This window comes from Coregonus clupeaformis, chromosome 1 (genome assembly GCF_020615455.1).
Source record: "Coregonus clupeaformis isolate EN_2021a chromosome 1, ASM2061545v1, whole genome shotgun sequence".
Classification (NCBI taxonomy): Eukaryota; Metazoa; Chordata; class Actinopteri; order Salmoniformes; family Salmonidae; genus Coregonus; species Coregonus clupeaformis.
In genome coordinates, this window is record NC_059192.1 from 64,182,264 (window position 1) to 64,205,842 (window position 23,579).

A 23,579-nucleotide genomic window follows, 5' to 3' on the forward strand; every position below is an offset into this window, starting at 1 on the left:
GACTAATAAATACAGTGTTGTGATGATATACTGTATATATTGCAGATTGTCCGCCATTTCAATATCACTTTTTCAGGCTTAGCCAAGGTCCAAGTGTCCCATGTGATTTGGACAAGCCCCCAGCAGTACTTTTTTATAAATGATTGATTTAGGGCCAAATAAAACTATTTTCAGTAGATCACTCTACCACCAGCCCTGCCCTCCCCTGTAACTATTTTGTTCTCCCTTTTCCCATCATTATCCTTCCAAATAAGGATCACCTTTTCAACATATGAAGCCACTTGGATCTAGCCTAAATATGTCAAGTTAGCGGCTATAAATACAAGGGTGGAATTAAAAGGCCTCTTCAGTGGGTTCCCTGTTGGCTTCTCTCCTCCATATGGTGGAGCCTGAACATGTGGCCATGTACAGCATGTATATGTTTGTGTAAAATTCCCCTGGTAACAAGCTGCTATCATTTATGATTTGCTGTGTGGTGCAATACATCAGGCAGTGTGAGGGCAAGGTTGGGGCACTTTGACCATCTCTAGGCGAATAAAAATAACAAATAGTTATTGTGTTTCTTCTCTTGCAGTCTCAGCAGAAATGCATCGTAATCTTTGCTTTGGTGTGCTGTTTTGCTGTCCTGGTGGCCTTGATCTTCTCGGCGGTGGATGTCTGGGGAGAGGATGAAGACGGTATAACAGAAGAGAACTGTAACAAGAACTGCAGGTGAGATATCCTCCAGCCATCACAATCTCTCAATTTCCAGGTGATATTCACTTGCCTCTATACACTATAATAACACTGTCAATCAAGTATGTTATTTCAGCTGGATACATAAATACACTATATATACAGAAGTATGTGGACCCCTCTTCAAATTAGTGGATCCGACTATTTCAGCCACACCCGTTGCTGACAGGTGTATAAAATCGAGCACACAGCCATGCAAACATTGGCAGTAGAATGGCCTTACTGAACAGCTCAGTGACTTTCAACGTGGCACCGTCAAAGGATGCCACCTTTCCAACAAGTCAGTTCGTCAAATTTCTGCCCTGCTAGAGCTTCCCCGGTCAACTGTAAGTGATTTAATTGTGAAGTGGAAACATCTAGAAGCAACAATGGCTCAGCCGCGAAGTGGTAGGCCACACAAGCTCACAGAACGGGACTACCGAGAGCTGAAGCACGTAGCGCGTAAAAATCGTCTGTCCTCGGTTGCAACACTTGCTACCAAGTTCCAAACTGCCTCTGGAAGCAACATCAGCACAAGAACTGTTCGTCGGCAGCTTCATGAAATGTGTTTCCATGGCCTAGCAGCCACACACAAGCCTAAGATCATTATGCGCAATGCCAAGCGTCGGCTGGAGTGGTGTAAAGCTCGCCACCATTGGAGCAGTGGAAACGCGTTCTCTGGAGTGATGAATCACACTTCACCATCTGGCAGTCCGACGGACAAATCTGGGTTTGGCGGATGCCAGGAGAACGCTTCCTACTCCAATTCATAGTGCCAACTGTAAAGTTTGGTAGAGGACGAATAATGGTCTGGGGCTGTTTTTCATGGTTCCTTAGTTCCAATGAAGGGGATTCTTAATGCTACAGCATACAATGACATTCTAGACAATTCTGTGCTTCCAAATTTGTGGCAACAGTTTGTCATGCTTTCCTGTTTCAGCATGACAATGCCCCCGTGCACAAAGCAAGGTCCATACAGAAATGTTTTGTCAAGATCGGTGTGGAAGAACTTGACTGGCCTGCACAGAGCCCTGATCTCAACCCCATTGAACACCTTTGGGATCAACTGGAACGCCGACTGTGAGCCAGGCCTAAGTCATTTCTCTCCACTACTTCAGATAGAAAGGCTCCTCCTGCGCTGATGCGTCTTAGCAGTGTGCCTAAATCACTAAACCACAGTGTTTGTTCCTGTTATGCAAATGTCCTTTAATCAGGATGCTCTCTAGAGTGGGATGAATCATGCTTGGTAAGCAAATACGCACTTCTGAAACTGAGATGGCATTCTATTGGGCTGCATCGATGACAGGGCACATCTGAAAGCATTGTGTGAGGAAAAATGTATCTTGAGCCATGGATTTGTTTGTTTGAGGAATAGGAAAATCCACTGTGCTCATTCAGTTAGAGTGGAACTAGCCTAGTCTGCTAACTCAGTCAGGTTTAGATCAAATCAATGACATCCGGAATATACCATTTTTTATGTGTCATAGACCAAGACCTTTGTGAGGCAGGGATCTTGTTTTGCATTGACGAAGTCTGCTTCAGGGAACAAAATGACATCAAATAATTTAAATCCGGATTACGGCACATAGGCCATGTAAACAGAATATTTTATCAAATGAAAATCTTGTGTGCAGATCAGAAAGCATAAACTAATGTGCTGCGTCAGACATTTTCACAGCTCAGGCTGCAGTGTGTCAGAGAGAAGCTCAGAATGATCGACATAGTGTTGCTTTCTTCCTCATGACTCTTTGCAAGCTGTCAGTATTTGGAGCCACTGTTGATCGTGGCTACATTTCCATGCTGTCAACGTGGGCTGTTTTAGGACGTCTTGCAATGCCTGATCCCATTGGCTCCAGTCTTAGCATCAATTGTCAGGGATTGTGAATGGCATGCTGTTTAGAATGATTGGGGTTCTGTTTTTAATTTTTATTCATTTTTATTGAACCTTTATTTAACTAGGCAAGACAGTTAAGAACAAATCCTTATTTACAATGACGGCCTGTTAAAGACTAAATGTTGCTATGCCATGGTAGAGCTTAGTGAACGTAATGTACTGTAAACAGTATGGGGGCTGATAGCATCTCTCTAGAGCTCTTTCTCTTGTAAGAGTTACTTTTGCATGTGCTGATGTACTTTTCATACTTTTCAGACATATACTGTCTAAGCTCTTTTATTTCCCGATACCAGAAAGTATGGCTCGAATGAGTAATGTAAAATTGTCAACCTATACCCGAATGTCAAACTGTGCTCACTGCAATACACGGTGTATCAAACCATTAGGGCCTAACATCAACTAATGCATTATCATGATGATATTCTACCTTACCACTTTAGGTTCATCCAAAGATTTCATTGACGACAACATTATACAGTTGAAGTCTGAAGTTTACATACACTTAGGTTGGAGTCATTAAAACTCGTTTTTCAACCACTCCACAAATTTCTTGTTAGCAAACTATAGTTTTGGCAAGTCGGTTAGGACATCTACTTTGTGCATGACACAAGTCATTTTTCCAACAATTGTTTACAGACAGATGATTTCACTTATAATTCACTGTATCACAATTCCAGTGGGTCAGAAGTTTACATACACTAAGTTGACTGTGCCTTTAAACAGCTTGGGAAATTCCAGAAAATGATGTCATGGCTTTAGAAGCTTCTGATAGAATAATTGACATATTTGAGTCAATTGGAGGTGTACCTGTGGATGTATTTCAAGGCCTACCTTCAAACTCAGTGCCCCTTTGCTTGACATCATGGGAAAATCAAAAGAAATCAGCCAAGACCTCAGAAAAAAATTTGTAGACCTCCACAATTCTGGTTCATCCTTGGGAGCAATTTCCAAACGCCTGAAGGTACCACGTTCATCTGTACAAACAATAGTATGCAAGGATAAACACCATGGAACCATGCAGCCGTCATACCGCTCAGGAAGGAGACGCATTCTGTCTCCTAGAGATGAACGTACTTTGGTGCAAAAAGTGCAAATCAATCCCAGAACAACAGCAAAGGACCCTGTGAAGATGCTGGAGGAAACAGGTACAAAAGTATCTATATTCACAGTAAAACAAGTCCTATAGTGACATAACCTGAAAGGCCGCTCAGCAAGGAAGAAGCCACTGCTCCAAAACCGCCAAAAAAAAAACAGACTACGGTTTGCAACTGCACATGGGGACAAAGATAGTACTTTTTGGAGAGATGTCCTCTGGTCTGATGAAACAAAAATATAACTGTTTGGTCATAATGACCATCGTTATGTTTGGAGGAAAAAGGGGGTTGCTTGCAAGCCGAAGAACACCATCCCAACCGTGAAGCACGGGGGTGGCAGCATCATGCTGTGGGGGTGCTTTGCTGCAGGAGGGACTGGTGCACTTCACAAAATAGATGGCATCATGAGGAAGGAAAATGATGTGGATATATTGAAGCAACATCTCAAGACATCAGTCAGGAAGTTAAAGCTTGGTCGCAAATGGGTCTTCCAAATGGACAATGACCCCAAGCATTCTTCCAAAGTTGTGGCAAAATGGCTTAAGGACAACAAAGTCAAGGTATTGGAGTGGCCATCACAAAGCCCTGACCTCAAGCCTATAGAAAATGTTTGGGCAGAACTGAAAAAGCATGTGCTAACAAAGAGGCCTACAAACCTGACTCAGTTACACAAGCTCTGTCAGGAGGAATGGGCCAAAATTCACCCAACTTATTGTGGGAAGCTTGTGGAAGGCTACCCGAAACGTTTGACCCAAGTTAAACAATTTAAAGGCAATGCTACCAAATACTAATTGAGTGTATGTAAACTTCTGACCCACTGGGAATGTGATGAAAGAAAGAAAAGCTGAAATAAATAATTCTCTCTACTATTATTCTGACATTTCACATTCTTAAAATAAAGTGGTGAGCCTAACTGACCTAAAACAGGGAATTTTTACTAGGATTAAATGTCAGGAATTGTGAAAAAAATGAGTTTAAATGTATTTGGCTAAGGTGTATGTAAACTTCCGACTTCAACTGTAGATAGCCACTATGATGTGATCATATTGTGCATTCCTCTACATGTCTAATTGCTGGTATTGAATGTCTATTGACGAGGTACATATTGATCCAAGGCTGTGTAGTGGCAGGCTTGAAACCAAATACTGTAGTTTTCGGATGGTGATGGACCTAGAAAAGCGTTACACTGGTCTTCTTTTACTGGAAGACCTTTGATGAGAATATATCTATGGAATACACTGCTCCTGATACTGCAGTTGGATAACTATACTATTGTGGGACCTTTATTGTGATAACATAATGTGTGGGAATCTTATTTTAAAATGTTTTTTCTGGCTCTTGGGAGAGGAGCAAAGGTTCATGGGCAATGTTCCCTCCAAGCTGTGTGCGTGCGCTCGCAGCTCCCCGGGACTGCTGCACAGAAGAAATATCAGCCCACGCAGAGAAGCACGTTTGAACTTCACGCAACTTTCTAGTTTTCCCCTTTAGTTAACACTATCAACATTTCCCTCTACTGTGGGAATTGTGATTGAATCAACGCAATATTAGCCACTTTCGCGGAAGTCTTGCGATGTTGCACCTCTGAGTTTAGAAACTCTGTGGCTTAGGTGTGTTGCAAGGGGCCAGGGTTCTAGTCTAGAAGCACGGTTTTGACTGCTCCTACAGTCTTGCTTCGGTACTGCAGTTTAACTGACACCCGGCCCAGAAAGAAAATGTCTATAGATGCCCACATAGAGAAGTCAGATTTGATAATCCCTGCTAAACTGCTAAACGGAAGCCAGTAAAAGGCACAAGACAGCTCGCTTGGAGTTTGCCAAAAGGCACCGAAAGGACTCTCAGACCATGAGAATCAAGATTCTCTGGTCTGATGAAACCAAGATTGAACTCTTTGGCCTGAATGCCAAGCGTCACGTCTGGGGGAAACCTGACACCATCCCTACAGTGAAGCATGATGGTGGCAGCATCATGCTGTGGGGATGTTTTTCAGCAGCAGGGACTGGGAGACTAGTCAGGATTGAGGGAAAGATGAACGGAGCAAAGCACAGAGAGATCCTTGATGAAAACCTGCTCCAGAGTGCTCAGGACCTCAGACAGGGGCGAAGGTTCACCTTCCAGCAAGACAACGACCCTAAGCTCACAGCCAAGACAACGCAGGAGTGGCTTCGGGACAAGTCTCTGAATGTCCTTGAGTGGCCCAAGTCAAGGGGTCTGTATACTTTACAAATGCACTGTATGTACACTTCTATTCCATTTAAGGAACTTTAATTGCGGAAAATAACCTTTCATAGTTTGGGCAAAATCACAACAGCAACATAAGAGCCGCTTTAACATTTTTCTTACATTATTGCTAGTTTATGTCCTTGAGTGGCCCAGCCAGAGCCCGGCCTTGAACCCGATCTAACATCGCTGGAGAAACCTGAAAATAGCTGTGCAGCGACGCTCCCCATCCAACCTGACAGAGCTTGAGAGGATCTGCAGAGAAGAATGTGAGAAACTCCCCAAATACAGGTATGCCAAGCTTGTAGCGTCATACCCAAGAAGACCCGAGGCTGTAATCGCTACCAAAGGTGCTTCAACAAAGTACTTAGTGAAGGGTCTTATTACTTATGTAAATGTGATATTTCCGGGTTTAAAAGAAATTGACTTTTTTACAAATCAATTTTAGAATAAGGCTGTAACGTAACAAAACATGGAAAAAGTCAAGTGGTCTGAACACTTTCCAAATGCACTGTACATCATTTACACACACACACACACATATACCACACAGAAGTCAGCTCTGACAGATCCAGCTCAGAGGCCCAGCTCATGAGCTCCATCAGCAGCAGATTTTTATTTAGAATTGAAAATGAATGTGTTTATCCAACAAATGTTAGTGCATTGAATCGTATTGCACCGAATCGCATCAATTCATTCTCTAATCAAACCAAATCGCACCGAATCGTTTCAAACTAAAACGTATCGTAACAGAGCCCATGTAACTAGATAGATATCGAATTGTCTTGAAAGGGGCCCTGACCTCCAGGTGTCCCTCATTGATTTTGTTAGTCACTCTCATTCAGATATCACATGGCAAAATGTGTAGAATTGCAGGAAATTTGCTTTAAAACTGCTAAACTGTCTCTCTGCTCCATGACGAAATGAGTAGAATTGCATGACATTTGTTATAAAATTGCTACATTTTCACTCAGCAAAATGTGTAGAATTGCAGGACATCAACTTTAAAACGACACATTTTCCAAGAAAATATGGTATTTCTCTGAAGGCAAGGCCCTATATGTACAATGAGCCGCTGGAGGTGTAGGCTGCAGATGTGCACCGCCTTGTACTTCAGGCCTTCCCAGAATATGGACAGACTGATATTACAAGAGAAATTCTGAGACGTTTTATTGCTGGACTTGACCAAGTTGTATGAGTATGGTGGTACCACCCTAGATGAAGCTCTCAGGGTAACTAGTCAGTGTGAAAGAGCACACTCCTCTTTTAATGTCCCCTCCCTATCTCCAGTTATTGCACCAACTGCATCACCTATGTCTACCCATGTCATAGCTTCTCTAGCACCACCGACAGCAGACTTGCAGCCCAACTTGATGCACTCACCCATGTAGTAGACAAACTGGAGTCAGAGGTAGCCTTTCTGTCACACACTAACCTAAAAAGAGACACTAATGTTAATTCCCTTGAGCACCCCTCTAGATCTGTGGAGAACAACTCCACTGTGTGAGCGTGCAAGGGATGACCGCTGCGGGAGGTGCCACCACAGGAGGTTGGTTGCACCTTAATTGGGTAGGACGGGCTCGTGGTAATGGCTGGAGCGGAATTAGTGTAATAGTATCAAACACATGGTTTGATGCCATTCCATTCGCTCTGTTCCAGCCATTATTATGAGCCGTCCTCCCCTCAGCAGCCTCCACTGGGTGCCACAGCCATTGCCACCCAGAGGTTTACTCAGTCGACCAGTTCTACTCAAGAGGACGACCGCAATCACCTAGCCCGTACTACAGCCATGGCGGGCGTTTCCGCAGCTGCAGCACAGATAACAGGGAAAGTCAAAGAGGAGAGCAGACTTCTAGACACCACTCCCAAAGTCCAACACCATCGTGTGCACACCATGCACACACACTTTACAGAGACAAAGGTACAGGTAAACAGACTGTAGCTGGAGATGACGGCCCATCTTCAGCTGCCTGTCCTGTGGCCAAACAACGAAAACGCGAACAATGTCAAATGTTACTGTGCAGCTCCACACAGTCACGCTGTCCCCCACTGGACTTTGGGCAGTCCCCATGACCGGGTCACAGGCTTGTTACATTGCCTGACCATTTCAGAGACTTTGGTGTGAAGTACACGAATACAAACATACAAAAACAACAACAACAAAAAAGACTGAAAGACAAAACAAGCACTTATGTTCTATGTTGTGCTGCACTGCAGTCAAGCTGTTGTGACGTGACTATAGAAATTAAGTTACATTGTTCCCAAATGTTACAGTTTTCTACATTGCTTTTCTGAAACATGGAAGTTTATATTCCTACGGAAAGAGTACTGTGGGACCTTTATTGTGACAACATAATGTGTGGGAATCTTATTTTGAAATGTTATTCTGGCTCTTGGAAGAGGAGCAAAAGTTCATGGGTAATGATTCAGTCTTGAGTGGAAGAAGGAGCCACGCTCTTGCCTCACGTTATTTTGTACAATTACGTAGTGAGTGCATACATTTTCATACTGGTCCCCTGTGTGAATCAAACCCACAACCCTGGCGTTGCAAGAGCCATGCTCTACCAACTGAGCCACACGGGACCTTGTCCCGTATAAGTTGTGTAACACTCCAACATTAAACATTGAGTCTAATGCTGAAGTCTCAGTGTCCCTGGTTTACATTCTTATCACTGGCCTTACTCTATGTTTATTTCATACATGACATTATACATATAAGTCCCCACCCAATTTTTTTTTTTTATGTCATATAGTGTATAATGAATCAAGGGGCATAAGCACAGTTTGTTAAACATGTATTTTTGGCTACTGAGTACCAGTGCAATCAGTCTTATAGGCAGTCGGTCTATGCACCCAGTGCCCTATAAATCAAAAATCTGTTTACTTTTCTGGCAGACCTTCAGTCGGTAGCATCCAAGACACTCTACCTTGGTCATGTACTATACAGTAACCAGACAGGCTCAAAGTTCTGCCAGCATCTGGAGTGTGAATGAATGAATTGTCTAAGCCACAGAAGTATTATAACAACGAAACCCCAGGGTCAGGCCCAGGCCTTTGATTCTTACATATTATTTTGGGAATTTATCCCAATATCTCTGTATTTGAGTTATTTCTCAGCAATATATCAGAGACATTTCTAATGTCATTACAATAATGCATAATAACAATACCTTTTTATGACTTGTGTCATCCTACTATATATTAATTTGCCTATTCCTATTGGGATGTCATAAAGAATATATGAAAACACTGATCAATTCCAGGCATATCTAGTCATCCATCATACAGTGCCTTCAGAAAGTATTCAAACCCCTTGATTTTTTCCACATTTTGTTGTGTTGTAGCCTGAAGAAAAAAATGGATTCAATTGAGATTTTGTGTCACTGGCCTACACACAATACCCCATAATGTCAAAGTGTAATTATGTTTTTAGATTTAGAATTATTTAATTAAAAATGAAAAGCTGAAATGTCTTGAGTCAATAAGTATTCAACCCCTTTGTTATGGCAAGCCTAAATAAGTTCAGGAGTAAAAATGTGCTTAACAAGTCACATAATACGTTTAATGGACTCACTCTGTGTGCAATAATAGTGTTTAACATTATTTTTGAATGAATACCTAATCTCTGTACCCCACACATACAATTATCTGTAAGGTACCTCAGTCGAGCAGTGAATTTCAAACACAGATTCAACCACAAAGACCAGGGATGTTTTCCAATGCCTCGCAAAGGGCACCTATTGGTGGATGGGTAAAAAAAAAAAAAAGCAGACATTGAATATACCTTTGAATATCCCTTTGAGGATGGTGAATTTATTCATTACACTTTGGATGGTGTATGTCAATACACCCAGTCACTACAAAGGTACAGGCGTCCTTCCTAACTCAGTTGCCGGAGAGGAACGAAACCACTGGCCTCATGATTTCACCATGAGGCCAGTGGTGACTTTAAAACAGTTACAGAGTTGAATTGCAGTGATAAGAGAGAATTGAGGATGGATCAACATCATTGTAGTTACTCCACAATACTAACCTAAATGACAGAGTGAAAAGAAGGAAGCCTGTACAGAATACAAATATTCCAAAACATGCATCCTGTTTGCAGTAAGGCACTAAAGTAAAACTGCTAAAAATGTGGCAAAGAAATTAACTTTATCTCCTGAAATCAAAGCGTTATGTTTGTGGCAAATCCAACACATCATTGAGTACCACTCTTCATATTTTCAAGCATGGTGGTGGCTGTTATGGGTATGCTTGTCATCGGCAAGAACTAGGGAATATTTTGGCATAAAAAGAAACGGAATAGAGCTAAGCACAGGCAAAATCCTAGAGGAAAACCTGATTCAGTCTGCTTTCCAACAAACACTGGGAGACAAATTCACCTTTTCAGCAGGACAATAACCTAAAACACAAGGTCAAATATACACTGGAGTTGCTTACCAAGACGACATTGAATGTTCCTGTGTGGCCTAGTTATAGTTTTGACTTAAATCGTATTGAAAATCTATGGGAAGACTTGAAGATGGCTGTTTAGCAATGATCAACAACCAACTTGTCAGAGCTTGAAGAATGTTTTAAATAATAATGTGCAAATATTGTACAATCCAGGTGTGCAAAGCGCTTAGTGACTTACCCAGAAAGACTCACAGCTGTAATCGCAGCCAATTGTGATTCTAACATATATTGACTCAGGGGTGTGAATACTGTATTTCATTTTCAATATATTTGCAAACAGTTCTAAAAACTTGCTTTCACTTTGTCATTATGAGGTATTGTCTGTAGAAAAAAGTGTATTTAATCAATTTTGAATTCAAACTGTAACAAAACAAAATGTGGTATAAGTCAAGGGGTATGAGTACTTTCTGAAGGCACTGTACATGGATAACATTCACAGAGCCTTGGATGCTGCTATCAAAATAGCTTCCACCAATTAACATGGCAGTCTGCTCCAGTGTGTCTGCCTGGACAGGCTTCCTGCCCGTTCGCAGAGCCGCTGGATTTAACTGGACTTATTTGTTAGAAGATTCGGAAAGTATTCAGACCCCTTGACTTTTTCCTAATTTTGTTACGTTACAGCTTTATTCTAAAATTGATTAAATAATTATTTTCCCTCATCAATCTACACACAATACCCCATAATGACAAAGCGAAAACCGGTTCTTATAAATTTTTGCTAATTTATAAAATAATTTACATAAGTATTCAGACACTTTGCTATGAGACTCGAAATTGAGCTCAGGTGCATCCTGTTTCCATTGATCATCCTTGAGCTGTTTCTACAACTTGATTGGAGTCCACATGTGGTAAATTCAATTGATTGGACATGATTTGGCAAGGCACACACCTGTCTATATAAGGTCACACAGTTGACAGTGCATGTCAGAGCAAAATCCAAGCCAAGAATTGTCCGTAGTGCTCCGAGACAGGATTGTGTCGAGGCACAGATCTGGGGAAGGGTACCAAAAAATGTCTGCAGCATTGAAGGTCCCCAAGAACACAGTGGCCTCCATCATTCTTAAAGGGAAGAACTTTGGAACCACCAAGACTCTTCCTAGAGCTGGCTGCCCGGCCAAACTAGGCAATCGGGGGAGAAGGGCCTTGGTCAGGGAGGTGCCCGAGAACCTGATGGTCACTCTCAGAGCTCCAGAAGGAGAACCATCTCTGAAGCACTCCACCAATCAGGCCTTTATGGTAGAGTGGCCAGATGGAAGCCACTCCTCAGCATCATGCTGTGGGGATGTTTTTCAGCGGCAGGGACTAGGAGACTAGTCAGGATCGAGGGAAGGATGATCGGAGCAAAGTACAGAGAGATCCTTGATGACAACCTGCTCCAGAGCGCTCAGGACCTCAGACTAGGGTCGAAGGTTCACCTTCCAACAGGACAACGACATTAAGCACACAGCCAAGACAATGCAAGAGTGGCTTCTGGACAAGTCTCTAAATGTCCTTGAGTGGCTCAGCCAGAGCCCGGACTTCAACCCGATCGAACATCTCTGGAGAGACCTGAAAATAGCTGTGCAGTGAAGCTGCCCATCCAACCTGACAGAGCTTGAGAGGATCTGCAGAGAAGAATGGGAGAAACTCCCCAAATACAGGTGTGCCAAGCATGTAGCGTCATACCCAAGAAGCTGTAATCGCTGCCAAAGGCGCTTCAACAAAGTACTGAGTAAAGGGTCTGAATACTTATGTAAATGTGATATTAACGTTTTTTTATTGTTTAACAATTTGCAGCCAATTCTAAAATCCTTATGAGGTATTGTGTGTAGATTGATGAGGAGAAAAAACTATTTAATCAATTTTAGAATGAGGCTGTAACATAACAAAATGTGGAAAAAGTCAAGGGGTCTGAATACTTTTCGAATGCACTGTACGTGTATGACGGATGCTCCACTGAAGGACAGCAACAACAGTAAAATTAGCCTGTCAGATAGGTGGGAGGCATTTCATGGTCATTCTGGAGATTGAAAAGTTTTGCCTTGAAAATCACTGAAATTTCCTCCACCTGCAGACCAAATAACACACATGGCTGCACATTGGGATTTCAAATGAGTGTGGGGTAATGCACACTGACTGTGAATAAATCAATGGACTGCCTTAGTGCTGAAACAAATGTTCTTCTTATTCTCACTTTACACAAACCTGCTTGATGTCTACAGGCATACAGAATCGCCATGCATCATTTCCTGAGTGAATGGGTTGTGTTTATTGTTTTTTATTAAGATTACATTCTTCCCTTCCCTGGTTTTCCATTTCCCTGCTTTTTTCATTATGAGATGGTTATTATGAGCTGTCTGTCCTATTTGATGCGGTGCCCCTTTTGTGTTTCTAATTCTAATGGTAAATAATGCATGGAGTGACTTCATTTTCATTTGAATATTGCTAAATCTCTCTGCATATTGCATGCTATTTTCAGTGTTTGTTTATTGCGTGTTATTGCGTTTGGCTATACATGTTTTAGAGATTGAAAGCCAGCAGAATAATCTACAATACTTTATTGATCCTGACCTAAATCAATCTAAGTTCATTTCACACACATTTCTTTGACTACCATCCTCTTTGGGATATGTAGTGCTTTCATTATGGAACATTTGAACACCTTAGTGGCCTCACCTTACCATATTCCTCATCTTGCTCCAACATCGTGACCTGAATAAAGTGGTTAGTCATGTTTCTGTCTCACCACCTGTCAGTTTGGTTTTGCAGCACTGACAATATTTCATCAGCTTGCTGAATCAACCAGGGACAGGAAATTAATGGTTGTCTGCATTCACCATTCACTTGACTTGCCCCATTACTGCTTTATATGATTTACTGTGTTTTCCTCCAAAATTGAACCATTTCCCAGCATGAAGAATATGTGCTCAGCATTGGATCGGTATGAATCAATGACCTGGCACGATAAAGCAGGAGCCATTGAGGCTTGATATAGCATACAGTGTGTCTAAAGCACTCGGACTGACACACTAAATCCAATATGTTTACCTGCCGGGTTATAATTGGGTTTGAAACATTAAAGACAGCAGGGAACGATTTTCTGTCACCCAAATGACACGATACCGGGACTGAACTTTCTTGGAAGATGTGGCACATTCTTGGAAGACTGCCTTAAATTAGCTATGATCAATTAGCTATGAAGTAGTCCTGTGTAGCTCAGTTGGTAGAGCATGGCGTTTGCAATGCCAGGGTTGTGGGTTCGATTCCCACGGGGGGCCAGTATGAAAAATGTATGCACTCACTATCTGTAAGTCGCTCTGGATAAGAGTGTCTGCTAAATGACTAAAACGTCAAATGTAAATGTTCTTGTGGCCCAGCACACAGTTTGACATGCATTGTGCTGCATATGCATATTAAAATAGATACTTTGGTATCTGTTAGGACTGTGTTTGTTGTCATGTTGCCTGTTTCACTAAGGCCTTGATAAATAACTGGAGACACAATAGAAACAAGTACATAAAGTGTTTCTGAAATGTATTTCCTACTGGGTGCCAATCGGTGGGGTAAAGAAAAAACGACGACCTGGGTCCAAATTCTTTAAAATACTTTAACTGTACTTAATTGAGCTTGCCTGGTGTAATGGAACTAATGGAATAATCCCAAAACTGCAAACCCTGCCCATCCAAGCAGACTCAATCTATTGCTTGAAGTATTTCAAAGAAAACAAGTACTATTTTAAGCCAGGCTTGATGACTGACTATTGGTCTTAGGACTTCACTGGCTGGGTATATCATTTTTTGAACCTTTAATGTCTCATTTCCATTACATTTATGATACAAACATTCACTCTACTTGAAAGCAGTCAGGAGAGAATGATGCCAAATTATGCCCTGGAAAATGTATTACAGTTCAATAAGAGCTCTGCCATGGTGTTCCTGTTAGAAAGCAGTTCAGCTACTCTTCTCTTCTCCCCTAAAACCCATCTCAGTAATAATGCCCAGATGGAAAGTGTTCTCAATCTCAAACATAGTGCAGGAGGTAATCATACGTGAAAGTCAATGAATATGACCTCATTTTACAACATCCCAAGGCAGCTGCACAAGGTATGGATGATTCTGTGGCTAATACAGACGGACATAATTGTCTCTTGAAGACTCAAACTACACATCAATGTGCTGTAAATTCCTCTATTAGAAATAACATTTTGGGGGCTTCTTTAATTAAACTTCTGTCTTTCAGGTCTTTTCCATTACAAACCTGAAAAACAGCCATTTGTCTTCATTACATTGGATGTTTTTCACTCTTTTTCAATCACAGGGTAGTGCTTGTGGAGAATATTCCAGAAGATGTCACCTTCTCTGAGAATGGTACGGCCCACCTCACCCTCTCTGCTGGGCTGCACAGCCTGTTGGACCTGGCCGTGGCTGGTCGTTCTGTGGAGATTGTGTCACCACAATGGAACCTGAACTCTTCTGACTATGAATCAAGCTTCCTACCATCTTCTAGTCAGGTAAGCACAACAACCAACCAGGTAAACCCAACAACCAACCAGGCCAAGTACGTCATTAGCAGTGGCGGATTGGCCATCTGGCAGTTCTGGCAAGTGCCAGATGGGCTGGACCATTTTTTTCTTGGGTAGGCTGGTCAAAATTGAAAATATACACTGCCGTTCAAAAGTTTGGGGTCACTTAGAAATGTCCTTGTTTTCGAAAGAAAATCAATTTTTTTGTCCATTAAAATAACATCAAATTGACCAGAAATACAGTGTAGACATTATTAATGTTATAAATGGCTATTGTAGCTGGAAACGGCTGATTTGTTATGGAATATCTACATAGGCGTACAGAGGCCCATTATCAGCAACCATCAGTCCTGTGATCCAATTGCACGTTGTGTTTGCTAATCCAAGTTTATAATTTTAAAAGGCTAATTGATCATTAGAAAACCCTTTTGCAATTATGTTAGCACAGCTGAAAACTGTTGTGCTGATTAAAGAAGCAATAAAACTGGCCTTGTTGAGACTAGTTGAGTATCTGGAGCATCAGCAATTGAGTCAATATCACTATGAGGTGCCTTTGGTGTCCTCATCAGACTCACTCAGTCATCATGAAAATGTAGCAGAATAATGAAAGTCTGAGGTCTTATTATAAGTGGCCAAACATTTGCACACATATCAGTATAATGATAAGTCTCTAAAAAAGTGTTTCCTTCATTTTATTAAATTTCTTTCATTGGATGTACGTGATTTTGGCATGTCCCACACACTGCTCTGCTAACTACAGTGTGTGTAATAAGTGGATAAATGATACTAAATCCCCCCCAAAAATTCATGGTTTTACTGTCCACAATAAGTTATTTGATAAAACAAGTAATTTTGATCATGTATATTGTATTTTCATAATCATATTGAACATTTTGCATGTGTCCCTGAAATTGCTGTCCACCCTGTCATTATGGGGTAACTGCCCCTTTATGAAACCCACTGATGTTTTCAGTGACATCACTACGAGCATTTTGTCTTTCTTCAATGAAGGCTGAAGCAGTGTCTAGTTGCAGAGTAAGTATTTACACTTATGTTTCATAATTTTCATCATATTATGTGTGTAGTTGGATGTTGTCAAGCTCTGTCATAGTGAAATATCAATTGATAGAAAAACCTATCAGAACTTTGAAATATATTTGTAAAACAGTACACAGTCAGCTTGCTAACTGTAGTATGTTGCTAAGTGAAGGTCCACCATGTGCTCATTAAATGCTAACATTAGCCAAAAATGTCCACCCTGTCATTGTCCACCCTGTCAGCAAGCCTTCCATGACAGGGTGGACATGGTTCATGACAGGAAGGACATGTGCATAGTTTAGGCCACATACTGATAATGTTACACATATTACAACAGCTATTACACACATTTTATAACAGTACATGCTATACATAGTAAGAATGGACAATATGGACAATTTTTTTGGCGATATCGGTATCAGCAAACCTAGTTTGATAATGCAAGCCTAGTTTACCGGGACTGCCAATTAAAGTGTGTAAGGGAACATTTTGAATCGTCTTTTTCAAGGAATGAGATCAAAAGGAGCTGAGATAGCAAGGAGATATCGGGAACGTCGTGATGCTGACCCAGACAGAAGAAGAAAGTACCTTGAGAAAGAAAGGGTCAAATGGAAAAAAGACAGAGAGACTGGAAAGAAGAAGGGTGTCAATGAGCTCAGTGAGAGAGAGAAGAGGGCAAAAAGAAAGAAATGGAGAGAGGCAAAAAGTCAAGCCAGAGCCAGAAACAGGGCCAGTGCCATAAAAGGCACTATGAGAATCCACCAAGCTATCAGTCTGACACCCGGCCAAATGAAATACAGAGACATTTCATGTCTGTGTAAAAGGGAGGAAGGTGTTTTGGACTGCCCCTGCTTTAACCTTCAAGAGGTCACTCTAGCTAATGTTCCTGTTTCATCTGACAAGTCCCCAGCATGTGGAAAGACACCAGATAATCCTAGGAGACCAGAAATGATTGAGGTAAAGCACATTGGAGAGTGGTGCGTCGTTAATTATGACAATGAAGCATACCCAGGTATCATCATTGTGGTCCTCTGTAGCTCAATTGGTAGAGCACGGCGCTTGTAACGCCAGGGTAGTGGGTTCGATCCCCGGGACCACCCATATGTAAAAATGTATGCACACATGACTGTAAGTCGCTTTGGATAAAAGCGTCTGCTAAATGGCATATTATCATGGATGCAGAAGGGCACAGTGTGAAAGTTAAGTGTATGCAACGCCATGGCATAAACAAGTTCAAATGGCCAAGTCTTCAGGACGACATCTGTTGGTACCATGACTGGCAAGTACTTTGCCTAATACCAGAACCACAGGCTCTGAACAAGCGCTCTGTACAGATTGAAGTGTCTGCATGGAAGTATGTGGAACAGCAACTGCAGAACTGAGCCATGTCTCTGCAGAAAGGGAGAGACTGTTTGGAGATGCGTCCAAGTGATCTTTCTGTAATATTCTGTTTTTTCAAATCAACTGTTCTCCACTTAAAAAACATTTTTCTTCTTGTTCTACAGTTGAATGTTTGAATTTCACTGTGCAGAATGATGTACAGAGTTTAACGCTAGAAGGCCACATTAATGTCTCATTTTGGGCATCTTTATTCAGTGGCTGCATGCAGGTAGAGTGGATCAAAAACAGTCTGTTCAACTTGTAATTTCCCCCTACATGGGAAAAGGCATTTTTTACATAATTTTCTTGCATTGTTCCTTGCATTTATGAGGCCATTCAATGACATTTCACAACGTGTCCACTCTGTCATGCCCAGGGTCCACCCTGTCATGTCACTGTCCACCCTGTTATTTTCATGTTCTATGAAAATAAACAAATTATTTTCACAAGTTAGCAAAATATTTTGTGTGATTCCTTTATAAACAAATGAGGGCCAAATAGTTTGTTTGAAAGTTTGACCAGATATCTTCTTTGTTAGATTTTATTTAGAAAAGAAAGTGCAACTCTCGCAGATTTTATAGAAAAACAAATAGTTTGCCATAATTTCATTATTATCCAAATACTTTTCCCATAAACTAAAATATATTGTTGAGAAAGTGACTAAATCGTTTTCTGAAAATGTACGTTTTATAATCACTATGTAATTACAATGTATTTATTCTGCTTTGAAATTGTCCATGACAGGGTGGACATATTTTGCTGTTTGCATGTAAATTGTCTGCTTGCAGTTAATTTATAAAAAGTGTGGGAGCTTGACCAATATGCATTTCTAACAGCATAACATATACTTAATACAATGAATATGAAGTTCAATGGAAAATCTCAGCTTTTTGGGGGGGAAATGGGGAAGTCTCAAAGGCACCTTATGGTGATATTGACCCAATTGTGGGTTCGATTACAGAATCAAAATGGCCAGAAACAAATAACTTTCTTCTGAAACTCATCAGTCTATTCTTGTTCTGAGAAATGAAGGCTATTCCATGCGAGAAATTGCCAAGAAACTGAAGATCTTGTACAACGCTGTGTACTACTCCCTTCACAGAACAGCGCAAACTGGCTCTAACCAGAATAGAAAGAGGAGTGGGAGGCCCCAGTGCACAACTGAGCAAGAGGACAAATACATTAGAGTGTCTAGTTTGAGAAACAGACGCCTCACAGGTCCTCAACTGGCAGCTTCATTAAATAGTACCCGCAAAACACCAGTCTCAACGTCAACAGTGAAGAGGCGATTCCGGGATGCTGACCTTCTAGGCAGAGTTGCAAAGAAAAAGCCATATCTCAGACTGGCCAATAAAAAGAAAAGATTAAGATGGGCAAAAGAACACAGACACTGGACAGAGGAAGATTGGAAAAAAGTGTTATGGACAGACAAATTGAAGTTTGAGGTGTTCGGATCACAAAGAAGAACATTTGTGAGACGGAGACCAAATGAAAAGATGCTGGAGGAGTGCTTGATGCCATCTGTCAAGCATGGTGGAGGCAATGTGATGGTCTGGGGGTGCTTTGGTGGTGGTAAAGTGGGAGATTTGTACAGGGTAAAAGGGATCTTGAAGATGGACGGCGCTTGATTGGAGCCAATTTCCTCCTACAACAGGACAATGACCCAAAGCACAGCTCCAAACAATGCAATAACTATTTAGGGAAGAAGCAGTCAACTGGTATTCTGTCTATAATGGAGTGGCCAGCACAGTTACCGGATCTCAACCCTATTGAGCTGTTGTGGGAGCAGCTTGACCGTATGGTACGTAAGAAGTGCCCATCAAGCCAATCCAACTTGTGGGAGGTGCTTCAGGAAGTATGGGGTGAAATCTCTTCAGATTACCTCAACAAATTGACAACTAGAATGTCAAAGGTCTGCAAGGATGTAATTGCTGCAAATTGAGGATTCTTTGACGAAAGCAAAGTTTGAAGGACACAGTTATTATTTCAATAAAAAATCATTATTTCTAACCTTGTCAATGACTACATTTTCTATGCATTTTGCTATATTTCCTATTCAAACTCATTTCATGTATGTTTTCATGGAAAACAAGGACATTTCTAAGTGACCCCAAACTTTTGAACGGTAGTGTATATTTTTATATAAACAGTATAAAAATAAAACAATGAAAAAGGTGATATGGCAGCCCATGGGCCGGTTAAGTGTTGTTGTTTTTTATGATTTTTGCACAATTTCTCTTTTATCCTAATCTATAATGAGCCTTTGGCTGATCAGTTGGCTGAGGTCACGCAAACTCACATTCAAAGTCAAACAAGCCATCAGCAAGGAGATCAGCAAAGAGATCCACTCCAACTCTGTCTTCAGTTAGACAGCCAAGATCATGGGTTGTAGAAAACGGAAATGGTGCCTATAAATGTAGAAAGAACACATTCTGCATTGTAATTTCACACAAAACGTCCTATTTTTGGTGCGGCTAAAACCATGATTTGGTCAAACATGACTCCTGTAATGAAAGTGTCTGCCCTGCCCCTGTGCCTGTGCCCTCTCTGGGGCCTGCTGCTGTGATGAACGAGCCGCTCTCTTCACACTCCATGCGCTAAAGATAAAAATGTGTTGTGATCTTATAACATTTAAAAATGCAATTGGGGGAAAAACACAGCTTTAGAAGCTTCGTCCCCTTGTCCCTGTCGAAGAGAGGAGGGTCTCAGCTTTTTGTAGGTATAATTTTTATTTCTCAATATTCGTCTCAATAGCAACTATTTTACAACCAAGATATTTTATATGGCGTTGAGATATGGAGCGGAAAGCGCGAAATGCGCACCGGCCATTGCGAGGGCATAGGCCTATTCATGGGTTGCATGTTTCCTCACAATATTGTTTTGAACGTTCGTTTTGGACTGATGCCCGACTGAGCATTCTACTCAATTCATCGTCAATGGACGCTGATGAAGATTTAATCCAAAGTGCGTTACAGTGGCTTGGAAATACAATGAATTTCAAAGGAAAACATTTTGTCATAATTTTGATGTCACCAGATTGACTTTAGATGCAGTATAAGGTTGACGGGAGGCCACCGGATTTTAGCTAGCTATCCTTAGCATTGTCCATTTGCTAGCTAAATGACACCATTGCCATACGTCTAAAGGACATTTGACGACATGATAATGCTGGCAAAGTTGTTTCCTACTAAATATTTCACTACTTTAGCAATGCAATCATACTTCCAGGTACTATAGTGTAATTTAGACTAAACAGTAGTTAGCCTCCGTTCAGAATGACTGGGTTTATCACCACTTTAGGGCACCACTATGGCGCCGCCGATAGATGGCGGCTTGAGAACGTTCATAACAATGGCATGACGTGACGGAGTTGCAACGTATGAATAGGTTTCATAGGTAGTAGCCTACAACTGCAAGTATTTTTTTAGGACATTACATTTACTGTTGGATGAATACATGGCTACTAGCAGTGGGTATTATATTTATCTATTATATTTATATTTAGTTAGCGATCTAGTTAATGTGTTTTGAGTTTCCACTTCCTCAGGGGTTGAACCACAAATTTTATTAGCATATGATATTAGTTAGTGCACATAAAGATGTATGTAATTAATCTCTATTGAACCTGAAAAAAATCAAAGTTTGACAGTAAAATATAGCAACTATAGTCTAATTCTCAATTGTCTCTCCACTTACGTTGCAGTTTTACTAATGGTATTTTTCTTGTCAGCAAAACCAGATTATTACTGTTCTTCCACCAAGAATACAAATAATGTATTCCACCTGCTTTGACTTCTCACTGTTGCTTTCTATGATAAGCTTCAAAGATCAGCCAGTGAAAATCTCACTTTTAAAAGTTCATATTCTGTTAACTAATACCCAAATAATGTTGTTTGTACTCGTATTTGTGGCCAACGCATACATTTGAGAAAAAACACTTTAAAATCCCCACTTCAAACTTTTATCTAAAAAATGCTTTCTGTATGATGTCATCCTCCTGAGGGGTGTGAACTGGCCAATCAGCGGTCTAGAGGAGGATGAGCTGGCCAATCAGCGGTCTACACGTGTGAATATTTTTAATGACCGGTATACGCCCACACCATTCTGTTGGTTGGGGTACGCCCGCACCGTTCCAACACAGAAAAGCTGCTTTTTAACATGCTTAATTACAATTTTTTGGAAATAACTATTTCACTCATATTGTAAGTAAGTAGAGGTCCTATTTCATAGAAATCTGGAAACACTGGACAGTTACTTTAAGCCCAGTCTTATCCATCTCTCACACATTGTATTTATAGACTTATGCAGGCTACGTATGGCCTCCTTCTGCCAGAATGTGCCATTCGTTTTCCTGGGTTGCAGGCAAAGTTGAGCCCATCCACTGTGTTGGCACACAGGCAGACTCCCAAACAGCTGACAGCCATTAGCACCCTAACAGCCCTGCTTATATTGAGGTTAAATTTACACTTGGGCTTGGCTAAAATGCCAGTGTTGAGTTTTGGACAGCCCCTGTATCTACCCACTGGCGTTTAGTTACACTAAACAAAAATATAAACGCAACATGCAACAATTTCAAAGATTTTACTAAGTTAAGATTCATATAAGGAAATCAGTCAATTGAAATAAATTCATTAGGCCCTAATCTATGGATTTTACATAATTGGGAATATGCATCTGTTGGTCACAGATGTCTTTAAAAAAAAGGTAGGGGCATGGATCAGAAAACCAGTCAGTATCAGGTGTGACCACCATTTGCCTCATGCAGCGCGACACATCTCCTTCTCATAGAGTTGATCAGGCTGTTGATTGTGGCCTGTAGAATGTTGTCCCACTCCTCTTCAATGGCTGTGCGAAGTTGCTGGATATTGGCGGAACTGGAACACGCTGTCGTACACGTCGATCCAGAGTATCCCAAACATGCTCAATGGGTGACATGTCTGGTGAGTATGCATGCCATGGAAGAACTGGGACATTTTCAGCTTCCAAGAATTGTGTACAGATCCTTGCGTCATGGGGCCGTGCATTATCATGCATGACAATGGGCCTCAGGATCTCGTCAATCTCTGTGCATTCAAATTGCCATTGATAAAATACAATTGTGTTCTTTTGTCTATCCCTGCCCATACCATAACCCCACTGCCACCATGGGGCACTCTGTTCACAACGTTGACATCAGCAAACTGCTGGCCCACACGACCCCGTACACGCTGTCTGCCATCTACCCGGTACAGTTGAAACCGGGATTCATCTGTGAAGAGTACTCTTCTCCGGCATGCGAGTGGCCATCGAAGGTGAGCATTTGCCCACTGAAGTCGGTTATGACGCTGAACTGCAGTCAGGTAAAGACCCTGGTAAGGACAACGAGCAAGCAGATGAGCTTCCCTGAGACAGTTTCATCAGCTGTCAGGGTGGCTGGTCTCAGACAATCCCGCAGGTGAAGAAGCCGGATGTGGAGGTCCTGAGCTGGCGTAGTTACACGTGGTCTGCGGTTGTGAGGCCGGTTGGATGTACTGCCAAATTCTCTAAAACGACGTTGGAGGCAGTTCATGGTAAAGAAATGAACATTCAATTCTCTGGCAACAGCTCTAGTGGACATTCCTGCAGTCAGCATGTCAATTGCACTCTCCCTCAAAACTTGAGACATTTGTGGTATTGTGTTGGGTGACTTGCACATTTTAGAGTGGCCTTTTATTGTCCCCAGCACACGGTGCACCTGTGTAATGATCATGCTGTTTAATCAGCTTCTTGATATGCCACACCTGCCAGGTGGATGGATTGTCTTGGCAAAGGATAAATGTTCACTAACAGGGATGTAAACACATTTGTGGCCAAAATTGGAGAGAAATAAGCTTTTTGTGCGTATGGAAAATTTCTGGGATCTTTTATTTCAGCTCATGAAACAATACTTGTTGCATTTATATTTTGGTTCAGTGTAATTAGTGAGAATGTAATGTGTCATGCCTAATTGCTCGCCATGGCAGTTTGACTGGAGAGGGGGCCTCCAGGCTATGCAAACCTAATCGCTTTAGCCTGCAGCAATTGTTTCCTGTGCTCCACTGAAATGAAACCTCAGTTTAAAAAAGGATTGGGGACCTGAAAGTATAACATATTATTTCAGAGCATGGCTGTGCTTTATGCTCCCTGAATGTGTATACTCATGTGTAGGGGTATATCGCTGAATGAAGATTCTGAGAATTGGACACTGCCAGTATGTCATCTTCCTACCATGTTAGGAATTGTCTAAACATCCCCTATCAAACACATCCAGTTACCCACCAGAATGTGA

General features: G+C 41.5%; 1 protein-coding gene across 1 annotated transcript in view; it reads left to right on the forward strand.

Annotated features, from left to right (window-relative positions):
• LOC121548992 (inactive phospholipase D5-like) overlaps positions 1 to 23,579 on the forward strand; it is an 87,830-nt gene that overhangs the window by 56,291 nt on the left and 7,960 nt on the right. The window contains exons 2-3 of the mRNA XM_041861110.1: positions 575 to 711; positions 14,671 to 14,863. Of these exons, the coding sequence (XP_041717044.1) occupies positions 575 to 711; positions 14,671 to 14,863 (330 nt within the window). The remainder of the gene's footprint in view (positions 1 to 574; positions 712 to 14,670; positions 14,864 to 23,579) is intronic.